The 12,508-nt window shown below is 45.4% G+C and overlaps 1 protein-coding gene across 1 annotated transcript in view; it reads right to left on the bottom strand.

Moving 5' to 3' along the window:
* Window positions 1–937, bottom strand: part of Syt2 (synaptotagmin 2) — a 7,365-nt gene extending 6,428 nt beyond the window's left edge. The window contains exon 1 of the mRNA XM_028764758.1: window positions 751–937. Coding sequence (XP_028620591.1) covers window positions 751–937 — 187 coding nt within the window. The remainder of the gene's footprint in view (window positions 1–750) is intronic.
* Between the last annotated feature and the right edge of the window lie 11,571 nt (window positions 938–12,508).

Below are 12,508 nucleotides of genomic sequence, written 5' to 3'. Positions count from 1 at the left end.
CATATACATATACATATACATATACATATACATATACATATACATATGCCTCACTCTTGGCTGCCCCCTTGTGGACTCGGCCTGCTAATTTAGCAGCCAGGATTATATGTGGAAATTCAGGATGTTGCTGGGGTTTTCTGGTTACTTTGATCTTTCTACAGCTAGCTCATCCTCATCACAGCCAAGAGAAGAAAGAGCCCTGTGGACACTGGCCTTGGGACAGTCCTCAGAGGTAGGTCTCCTGAGCTCTAGTTCTCCCAGAAGCCTGGCCTTGCTTAGCCAGAGGGGCTGGAGAATGCCTAGCCCACTCCCCATGACGCCTGAAGCTCTGGCTCCCACCAGTGTGGCTGACCTTGCAATGCAGACCCTGGTTCCACATAGAAGTCTCTTCCAGGCGTTCAAAAAGCCTCATTTTCCACACTCCAAAGTAAAGCAGTTTCTAAATGCTGCTGAACCCCTGAATAATAGTGTATATTTCACCTTTTATCTTCATCTTGGGGGCGGGGCATTTTAAAGTTGTACTTAAAGTTGAACTTGCCCCTGTAGCTTGGGGCATGTAACATACACTCCCTTGGTGGCTTCATTAATTTCAGATCACACTCTCAACCCATGCCTCTGGGGGGAAAATCCAAACTGAAACCCAAAGAAAGAAGCCAGCAGAACCCATCCCAGTGGCTCACCACCTCCTCTGGCCTGACATAGGCCTCCCAGTCTAGCCCAGTAACCTTCCTGGTCCCCAGGGCCACTCACAGGGGATCTTGTTGATCTCGTTGAAGAATTTCTCCTTCAGCTTGGCAAACATGTCTTCTTGGCTCTCCCCGGTGCCCGTGCTCTCTGTAGAGTTGTCGGCAGGTGCCACTGGTGCGAGGGGCATTGTGGCAGTGGTGGTGGCCGGAGCCACAATGGGCTCCTGGTTCCTCTTGAAGATGTTTCTCATGGTGGCAGAGGGGAGAGCTGTGGGTGAGAGGAAGGGAACAGGGTAAATATCCCAGAAGCTCAGCACAAAGGATCAGGAACTGCTTCCCAGCTAAAGGCAAAGGACACTTCTCCCTCTGTGGCACAGAGGTGCTGAGCTGAGTGTTCACAATGTGCAGAAAGGCAGTGCGGACGTTCTCGGGACTGTGGCTGGTACCTGCTGTACGTGAGCCGCTAAATCCAAACAATCCGGGACTCTTTTGTTGTGCTTGTTTCTTTTGTTTACATTCTTCTCACTTAACAGCTGGGGAAACAGGCTCAGAGATTAAACTGTCCTGAGGCCCCCCAGCTGCCAGTGGGAACCCAGCCTGACAGAATCTGCCTGGCTCCGAAGCCAATGCTGCTTTCCTGTGTCGCTCTCATCTACCCGCCCCCAGCTCTAGGAAGGAGCAAGACTCTCAATGAGGTCCACCTCTGTGCTCCCTGACTTCCACGGAATGGCTCAGCCAGCACCATGACACAAAAACGCTCCCAGTCCCTTCCCTGTCCCTCCAGCCCTTGCTCTGGATCTTTTCAGATCCACATCTCTAGCCCTGCTCCTCCCAACAGCCCTAGAGCAGAGAGGTAGCCTTCACTGAAGTTGGGAAACCAGAGGAGAGGGAGACAAAAGGCAGAGGCAGAGATGTGGGGGGACCCAACTATCCCACCAACCAGAGAACTAAGACCCTTGGCGTACTTTGTGCCTGTATCCATTCTGTCTTTCGTGTCTAGACTATACCATACGTAAGTTGGCATTCTGCTTTATATTTTCCTTTTTGAGTCCATTTTGTCTTCATCATTAAGTGGCTAAATAGTCCCCTGCTGTACATGGCGATACCGTGAGGTTTTCACTCCATTAGTAACAGAGCTTCCAGTGCTGTGTGGCTGGAGGTAGTGTCAAATGGTAGCACTTGCTTAGAGTGTGCTTGCCCAAGTTCTGTACTCAGCACCACTATACAGACGCACACATGCGTGTGTGTGTAATATATAGGTATATATATATATCATATACATATCATATAACTATGCATGACATGTATGTTATATATACTATGCATATATGTGTAGCTATAACCACATATTTATACACACACATCTATAGCAAGATGAGCATAAACTCTGGTCTTCAGTTAAAGCTGTGCTCTGACGAGCTCCCAGACTCTCCCCTGCTCTCTGTGAGCTCTCTGACACTATTCTCCTTCTCAAAGGGTTGTGCGTCTTCAACTGATGTCCTGACAGGACAGGACTCTGCTGTGTTCACACTAGCTGCTTCTGTGTCACATACACACATTCCTGAGATACGCAGTCTTGACATCTGTCTTGTTTGCTTTTCCTGTTTGTCATTATGACCTGCATTTCCCTACTGTCTGATGGTCAGCTGGGCACCACCCATCAGCCATTAGATGATTATTTATTCATTCATTTATTTATTTATGTAACTGTCTTCAGACACACCAGAAGAGGGCATCGGATCCCATTACAGATGATTGTGAGCCACCATGTGGTTACTGGGAATTGAACCCAGGACCTCTGGAAGAGCAGTCAGTGCTCTTAACTTATGAGCCATCTCTCCAGCCCTGATTATTTTCTTTAGGAAAATGTCTATTCAAATCCTTTACCAATTAAAAAATCATTTTATTTTTATTGGGCAGGGCCCACGTGTGCCACCGTGTAACTGCGGAGATCAGAGGGCAGCGTGAGGAATCTATTCTCTGCTTTTGGGTATTTGTCTTTTTATAGTTGAATCGTTACATATTCTAGATTTCAGCTTCCTGTCAGATAGAGAGTTATGGTCTGACAGATTACATTCCCTACCTGCACTGCTGCAAGAGACAGCAGCAGTGTCTCTACCCCACCAAGAACAAGGGGAACGTTAAACACATGATTTACAAAATCCATTCTTTAGCCTTAGGGTTGTCTTTCTATTTTTTTTATTTTTATGAAGTGCTTTAAAATACAAAAGTCTTTAATTTTGATGAAGTCTATTTCTTTGATTGCTTGCTTTCAGGGGTGTGGCTAAGAGCCAGTCATACAGCTAATGTCACCAAGATTTATCCTCGACTTTCAATTGTAAATTTAGCTCTTGCATTAAGATCTACAGCTGCATTGAGTGGTGGGTATCTGTGATGTGGAAGGAAGGGGTCATGTGACTGTCCCTTTGACACAGCAAGCGGCATCATTCTGGCCACATGTAACAGAGCAGAGCATGCTTGAGAAATGCCCATAATACACCAATATTAGAAAGGCAGGTGCTGTGTAAATGCCCTAAATACGCGACACTGGACTGAGCATCTGTCTTCCTAAACCACTAGCCTGCTTCCATCTTTAGAGGAGCCTTTTTCCTCTCTTAATAAACTGGCTCTATTTCTATTTCTATATGTCCCTTGTCTGATTTATTGTTCTGGGACACAAGATCCTGGAAGTCTCAGCAGGTGATCCCAGGACTCAGATCTGCACCTGAATCAGCTGGCAAGCCAGCCAGGAGGTGAGATAGGCACTTACTTCTTCCTTCCTTCTTTGCCCAGAGCACCCAGAAGTGGGCAAGCTCCCACAGACAGGTAGTGTGGGGGCACCCTTCCCTTCCTGACTTTTTCTCATAGCCCACATGGCCAAGAGCCAATGATGTGCCTGGTCCTCCTCGCTCCTCCTCCTGGGTTGTGATGCATGCACTGTCTGACCGTAGAGTAGAGAGGGGTTTCAGATTGGCTGAATCTGGGGAATTCATGGAGTTGGCCACTGACCACATGGTCACTGATCACATGGGTGAGCAAATACAGGACAGTCATTCTGGTGCTAATGAGACCATACCACACTCACACTTTCCTGTGCTGTTGGCAGTCACTCAGTCTCTTCCATTCTTCCTCCCTCCCACCTTCCCCAGCACCCACCAAGATGACAGGAATGGCGGGCAGGGCTCTAGACAGGGTACTACAGTGGCTCTTACCCAGCCTCTTTCCCACAGACATGGTCCCCCCAGACACCCGCACACACTCTGTCTCCCTTAGGGTCCTAAAGCCAGCCGGCTTGACATGCTGACTCCCAGGGAACTCTTAGTTAACCGTGCCTGCCCGAATCACTACATCAATGCTTTGTTTATTTCTTCATTATACCCTAACCGCATAAAATTCCTCTGTGTTCCTTTACTGCAGATTATCCCCAAGAATACTGAGATAATTCCCCAGGTGACAAGACAGGCTTGGGAGTATGAGGTCCAAAGGAGGTGGGGAGAGGAGGTGGGGAGAGGAGGTGGGGAGAGGAGGTGGGGAGAGCTACCCATTTGCTCTTTTAACCTCAATGTCAATTTAAAACTAAATAATAATAAAGCCAAAGCCGTTCTTAAAACTCAGTGTCTTCTCTGAGAGAGCAGCCCAATAGTCTGAGAATTTTATTGGCTGCTCCCCACTTCTTGAGAGAATTATCTTAATTCACCAAGAGAAAAGAAATCACCCCCCAGGTGTCACAGCAGGCACTGGACCACAGGACTCAGTTCTGAGAGAGGCAACCTAAGAGATGGGTTCTGACTCTGACTGGGGAGCAAGTAAGAGGAGAAGAGCTGATAGATCCAACCCAGAGCCTGGAGTCCTTCTGTGGCCGCTCTCAGACCTGCCCTGGGATGCCTGGGCAACATGTGATGGAAGAGCGCTCTCAGCCATCAGATGTCCTTAAGGCCTTGGAATGGACACGAGGAATGCCTCTCCAGAGGCCCCAATGCTCGTCTCTTCACCTAACCCTGTCCCTTGGATGCCGTGGGACTCATCAGACTCAAGTGTTGGAATAAGGTTTATCCTGAAAACATGAAGGGAACGGGAATGGAACTGTTTTTTTTTTTTTTTCCTGTAATCCTCTCTGGCCTCAGTACAAACTGGGTGATGGGGAAGATCAGATAAAGACAGGAAATTAAACATCCCCCTGCAGCTGGACAGGTTTGGTAAGAACAGACAGAGGCTATGAAGCCTCTCGTGACTCTCTGTGAGCACAGGGGGAGATGCAAAGGGAAAGGGTGACCTCTGCAAAGGGAAAAGGTAACCTCTGACGGCCTACACATGTCCCGCTAGTGTCCGAAGCCCACTTTTAAAACAAATGATGGGCAACAGGACTCAGGTCACAAGTTCTGTTCCACTCTGCAGAGCTCCAGCCCGCCTCCATATCCTCTTATCCAGTCCATCTTACCTGGGAAGGAAGGAGAAGGACTGTGGGACACAGCAGAGAGAGGAGGACTGTGGGACACAGCAGAGGGAGGACTGTGAGATACAGCAGAAGGGGGTGGACTGTAGGACACCCAGGAGAGGGAGGAGGACAGTGGGACACAACAGAGGGAGGACTTGTCACACAACAGAGGGAGGACTGTGGGACACAGCAGAGGGAGGAAGACTATAGGACACAAGGCAGAGAGAAGAGGCCTGTGGGACACAGAAGAGGGAGGAGGCCTGTGGGACACAGAAGAGGGAGGAGGACTGTGGGACACAGCAGAGGGAGGACTGTAGGACACAGCAGAGGGAGGACTGTGGGACACAACAGAGGGAGGACTGTGGGACATAGCAGAGGGAGGAAGACTATAGAACACAAGGCAGAGGGAAGAGGCCTGTGGGACACAGAAGAGGGAGGAGGACTGTGGGACACAGCAGAGGGAGGACTGTGGGGCACAGCAGAGGGAGGACTGTGGGGCACAGCAGAGGGAGGACTGTGGGACACACAGCATAGTTACCATCCTCCATCCCTCTTTTACCTACAGCTCTTCCCTTAGTGTCTGGACACTGCATGATTAGAGTCCATGCTCCTTCAGTCATGGAATTTCAGCCATACAAGAAAGAAGTCGGGGTGCTCTCTAAAAGCTCCCCAGAACATGACTAGGAACCAGTACACACAAACTGCCATGCCTCAGTCTGTATTCTAGCTTGATTGTCTCTGGCCTTGTGGGGACTTAGAAGACTCTTGCCTTCCTCCTCTTGCTCTCCCAGGGGTACAACTGCATTCCTCAGGCCAGGCCTACTGCTCCTGTTCTTACTGCCCAAGATGATTCCAGAACTCACTGTCCCAAATGAGTATCTTAGCCCAGGAACTTTATCTTCAGACCCACAAAGTCAGCATTTGGACACTGCTTTCTTGGTGCCCAGACTGCAGCCTGGAGGAAGGGCCCTGCTGTGACACCCTCAAGAGACAGAACTGAAGGTATCAGACAAAACACAGACAGACAAACAGACAAAAGACTGAATTATCGATGCCCCAAGAGTCAGCCTCTTTCCCTCCAAAGACAGAGGAAAAAAAAACCTTTTTACTTCACTAACACATGTGTCATGTGTGTTCACGGGTGCTCCATGTCACTATCATATGTAGTCTCTAGACCCCTCCTCCAACTCACCTGGGGAACAAAGCCTGTAGCTTTGTCAGGTTTTTTCTATTCATTTTTTTTTAATGTGCACTAAACTTACTATTTTTGCTTTTGGCATGCCTATTTTAAAACTGTATGTGCTTGTGTATAAATATGAGTGTTTGTGGATTGTGCTAAAAGGCCTAATAGAGGCACCGTGCCTTAAAAATGTAGGCATTCTTAATGTCTTAAAACACATTAGTGGTGCCAGAGAGACGGCTCAGCCGTTAAGAACACTGACTGCTCTTCCAGAGGTCCTGAGTTCAATTCCCGGTAACCACATGGTGGCTCACAACCATCTGTAATGGGCTCACAACCATCTGTAATGGGATCTGATATCCTCTTCTGGTGTGTCTGAAGACAGTGACAGTGTACTCACATATATAAAATAAATAAACCTAAAAAAAGTGTATTAGCATGGTATCTTTGGGTCTACTACACATCTCATAAAGCGTTTTAAAATGTAGCATTTGTTTGCCTGTTTGGTGAGGTTACTCACATGCCATAGTGCACATGTGGAGGTCAGAGGACAAGTTGAAACACTCAGGTCTCTTTCTTCTGTGTGTGTTCCAGGAATCAACCCAGGTCATCAGGTTTGACAGCAAGTCCCGCTATCCCTGACACATCTAACCGGCCCCTCAGAAGACTTGAAAATGCTATTTGCTTATATAAAATAATAATCACTAGTGTCATAAGGTAAAAAGCTCCATGGAATTTTACATTGGATACATAGATTTTCTTCAACAATGGGTGAAATGTTTAATAAGATCTTTACATTAATTTCCCTTTCACAATGAAAATTATAGGCAGTGCAATTCAAACCAGCAGTAAATTAAAATCTGGGTATGCTCACTCCAAATGCAATAAAAATGGCTGTTATTAAATCTTAAAGTAACACTAATACCTACAATTTAAGGTACATTTTGACTTGCCATAGTGCATTAATATAAAAGATATTGCCTGTTCACCTGTGTTCTCCCCTTCCGGAATCAGGCTTTTCAAGGCTCTTGTCTTGGTCAATTAAATAATAATAATTTCAGAGCCTAGCACTGGTGCCTGATCACCATGCTTAAGTCCCATGACCAATCATGTTAGCTAAGCTCTGTACCTTTAAAAATACTTATATTGAAAGTCATTTCTCTAAGAATCTAGATTTGGGGTTAAGGATTGCTTATTCTATGAAAAATGGCCTGATTAACTTAAACCTAAAGCTGACAAAAGTTATAAAGTCTTTGGCATTTTACAAGTCTGTCTTGTCTTTATATATGTATTTGTATACAGCTGACATGTGCTAGTGTTTTTATATTGTTCATGTGGTCTATAAAGCAAAAATGTTGTTGGCCCAAATTCCTTTTAGTTTATAATGTAACTAAGATTCTAAAATAAAAGGCAAAGCGTATATTTAACTAAACAGTCTCAGTCAGGTGTAATTTCGTTGATATTAGTCTCTGTTCTGAAGTCTCTGTTGTCTGAGTGAATAACCTGGCTTTCAGAATACAAGGACTCCTGATCCAGGAGTCCCTGATCCAGGGCACAGCCCTCTTCAAGGACGGGGTTCTGTAGGCTCTGCTAGTCCTGCAAGCCCAAACTGAAATGATGAATTCTGTGTGTGCTTTCAGCTTTCTCTGAGTAGTGAGATGCTCACCTGCAGAAATACACACATAGACTGCGGGAAAGGGGCAGACGCTAAACCAAAGCAAAGAAGCCAGAATTCTATCCTGATTTGTAGCTTCATGAGCCTAAATAAAAAACGAATTTTTTAAAAAACAAATGCAGTTTCTAAATACTTAAATCTTTAACAAATTAGTTCATTTAAATTTGTTGGTTAAAAAAAAATACATGTATTATCTCCATGGCTGCTATAAGTGTTTTTCCTTTATTTCAGATATAGCTTTCTGGGTTTCATTAAAATACAAAGTAGTTTCATTAAAATTTTTTTCTTAATTTTGTTAAGAAAAGTGAAACAAACAAAAACGAAGAAGGAGATACACGGGGGAGAGTGAGTCACCTAAAACCTAGGATATATGACAAATCCTTTAGAAATTCACTACTTTGTAAGCTTATTTTAAAATATAATTTTTTAAAAAAGGAATTTGAGCATAGATACCCTGCCTATATAGGTGGACAGTGCTTTCCCCCAAAAGACATGGCTATTTAATGAAAATCTTGGTGCCAAGTGTGGGATGTCTCCCTAGGTATTGTTGGTCAGGAAGGCCTCAGAGGATGTCAAAACACTACACTATGACCCCTGTTCTTGGTTGTCTACCAGACCTAGATAGTAGCGACCTGTCTTGGTTTCAGGACAGAGAAATCAAGCTGGGGGTCACCTAAAAACTTCCTCCCTAATAGCTAGTATGGTGACTTGAATGAGCATGGTCTCTATATGTCTGAATACTTGGTCTCAGTGGTGGAACTGTTTGGGAAGGATTAGGAGGCATGGCCTTATTGAAGGAGGTGTATCTCTAGGGGTGGGTTTTGAGGTCTCAAAAGCTCATGCCATTCCCAGTTAGCTCTCTCTGATTCCTAGTTGGGTCTCAAAATGTGAACTTCTCAGCCACTGCTCTGGCACTATGCCTGCCATGATATGATTTGACCACTACCACACGTCCTACCATGATGGTCATGGACTCTAACCCTCCAAAACTGTAAGCCCTCAATAAACTCTTTCTAAGATATGTTTCTTGCTCATGGTGTCTTACTACCACAATAGAAAAGCAACTAAGACAGATAGCTTCCATAGTGCCGCAGCATGCTATACCGCTGGGGGAGAAAAGCCAGCAACAGTGTTACCAGGCCATGAGCACTGCTTGCTGACTTGCCTGGCACAATGTGCCCACTGCTATAATGGAGACATGACAGGTACGTGGGTAACCAATCAATTTTCGATTGGATTCGAGGTCTACTCCACTAGAGGAAATTCGTACCTGGTTCTGCAAAACAGGTCAAAAGCCTGTAAGTCTAGAAGGTATAGGCCCTAGAGAGAACCCTGCTACTATTGCCTTGCTATATGGATGTATTATCAGACCAGTTTCTAAGTATTCCACTGACTCACGAGATTAGTGCTGCCCCCAACCTTGGCCAGAGAAGCTGCTTTCTGTAGCGGTCAATGCAGAAACAACTGGTACAAGTACTGAAAATAAACTGACTACTAAGTGCTCAGCTCTAAACGGGACACCAATATCAAACACACCCACTCCCACCCAAGGCTCAGGGAGCATCTCATCTCAGATGAGGAAGACAGAAAGAGCAGGACATGGAGAAGTACTGTGAAATTCTGTCCTTGGGACATGATATGACCAGGGAGTTCACATAAGCTGTCCTGTGTGGGTGCTGTAAACTGAACTCAGGGCCTCTGTGGGAGCAGTATGCACTCTTAAGCACTGAGCCATCTCTCCAGCCCCTTGTGCACCACCCCTACTGGTGTGATCTCCTGGGACCCCACTGTAGTTATGGTGACCCGCACAAGATCAAGCCAACAAAATCAGTCAATATGCCAATGGGCAACATTAACAGACTCAGTGGGTCATAACAAAAAAAGTGGGGAGGGCATGAAGTGAGGAGGGGTACCCCCAGGGGAGTGTAGAAGGGTAGTAAGGGTTGATATGACCAAGACACACTGTTTACATGTATGAAATTGTCAAAGAATTCATAAAAGACATCTGTTAAATGCAAAAAAGATTTTATATGTTATAAATATAAGACATTTATAATATAAATATAAAAATTTTTAATTTTAAAGAGAAAAGAAAATGTTTTCGATAAGAGAGGATTTTGTTCAGAGAGTCTGTCCAAAAGCAAAGAACTATCAGAAATAAAAACAGAGAGAGCTTAGGATAAAACCAAAGAGTTAAAATCAGAGTTAACATCACAGAGTTAATGTCAGAGAGAGCTTTATGGATTTTGACATTTCAGAACAGCATGGGTTTACAGAAACTCGCCTAAAGAACCAAGATTTTATTTTTATTAAGATAACTGCTCTCAGTTTCTAATGGGGGAAAGCCTTTACAGAGTCGAGATTTATTTTTAAATGTCCCTGTCCAGTTTTATCAAAGTGTCACACAAAAGCTAAGTTTTAAGCCACATAGCTTCTTAACATAGTGCTGTCATGGGCTGAATGTTCAAATCCACCCTCAATGACAAAGTCAATGAAACCACAGGGCCCTAAAGGGGAGCCAGTATTTATTCCCCAGTCAACTAGGTCTCAGGAGATGATGGGACAAGCCAGAAAGGACCCCGTAGCTCCAGCTAGTCACATGCCATGGTCTTGATCAGAGAGACCTGGAGACACCAGAGACTGAACTCATCAGGATTTATTCTACAAAGAGAAGGCTTGAAAGCTACTTGGTCAGGAAGGCTCTGGCCCATCCCAGGAGATCACACCAGTGGGGTGGGGCACAAGGGCCTGGAGAGATGGCTCAGTGCCTAAAAATGCATACTACTCCTGCAGAGGCCCTGAGTTCAGTTTGCAGCACCCACACAGGACAGCTTACAACTGCCTGTAACTCCAGCTCCAGGGGACCTGACATCCTCCTCTGGCTTCCATGGGTACCTGCACTCGCTTGCACAAACTCACACACAGACACGTACACAAAATTCAAAATAAATCTTTAAAGAACAAATTCCACCACCACCTAAAGGAGCCATGGGGCTCCCCACAAGTCCCTAAGAGTAACTTCTAAGGCGTCTCAGCTGACCTTTATCAGTAACTAGAGAAGCGCTAATGTGGGGCCTCCTTGCATGGACTTAAACACCCAGCAGGAAAACATAGCCAAAGAATAAAACAATCTGTAATTATATATATACACACACAAAAGCTCCATTAAACTTAATTTTAAACCTTAAAAGGGGGCGAACAGTGGTGACTGGGACCTTTCAGACCTCCTCATTAAACCTTCAGTATGGTGCTGGTGAGACAGTCCAGACATAAAAGTATTTACTGCCAAGTGTAGGGATCTGAGTTCGATTCCCAGAACCTGCATGTCAGGAGGAAAGAATCACATATGCACTGAGGCATGCACATGCCCACACACATATACATATCACATAAATAAACAAAGATAATAAAACATTTAAGCCCTGAGTGTGGGCTGCTGTCCTGTACTAGGACAATCAGCAGTCACACAGAGGTAAATTCATTCCTGACCTTAAAGCTGTAACTCATTTTCGGTTTAGTCTTTCTCCATTGTTTTCCTTTTGGCATAGTCAGTACTCAGTGGTTACAATCTATTTCTGTCATTGGGTTTCTTCTAAAATAATCTTTTTGGTATCTTGCTATATTTTTATTTTATCATATTTTGTTTTTATGTGTATAGGTGTCTTTTGCCTGTATCTATACTTGTGCACAACTTATATGTCTCTATGATCATAGAGGCCAGAAGAGTAAGTCAGAAAACGTTGAAGAAACCCTCACCCCTGTCTCTCCCACAGGTCTCCCAATCTTCCCTCAGATCACATCAGATTCCCTGCATATCCCAAACATGCCAGACACCACCTCGGGTCTTACAGCTGCTGTTCCTTCTCAAAAAACAAAACAAAACAAAACAAAACAAAAAAACCAAAAACCACTCTTTCCTGCCCAGGCCTACGTAGCTCACATCCTCAGATGGCAAAGGCCATCGCAGAAGACTGCATTTAACATAGCATCTCTGCCCAACTGTGGCACGTCATGCTTCCTTCCCAGACTTCACTTCACTGCCTGCCCACTTTATCAACCTCATCTGTTCCTCTCCATTCCCTAGAGTTCAAGATTCACAAACTCTCTGGAGTTTGGACTAACCCTTAGTGGGTACTCAGTAAGTAAGTGACAGGACAGGACTCTTCTACCCATCAGACCCACAGTTTCTCTCCTCGGATATCTGTGTGAGCAGCTTACCAACTACTTCTACAGCACTTCAGAAAACGACCTTCCTCTTGTCTTTAAATAAGAGGAGAGACAGGTAGTCTCCATCCCCACAGATCTCCAGAAGCCAGGAGAGAAGAGACCGAAGACAAGGCTTGGCATCTCAAGACTCTCATAAGAAAAGGAGGGCCAGAGAGGGAAGTGACTGACTGGGTCAAGGTCACATGGCAGCAGACTCTGTCTCTGGACCCCTGGCCCCAGCTCCTAACTGCACCCCGTCTCACACCACTGCACCCTCCGCTCGGGCACCCTCTGAGATGCAGGGCTCCCGTGGCCCAGCAAGGATC

This window comes from Grammomys surdaster, unplaced genomic scaffold, assembly GCF_004785775.1.
Source record: "Grammomys surdaster isolate TR1022 unplaced genomic scaffold, NIH_TR_1.0 145, whole genome shotgun sequence".
NCBI classification, from domain to species: Eukaryota; Metazoa; Chordata; class Mammalia; order Rodentia; family Muridae; genus Grammomys; species Grammomys surdaster.
Note: the sequence above shows the minus strand (reverse complement) of the source record. Positions and strands in the feature narration are given on the sequence as shown.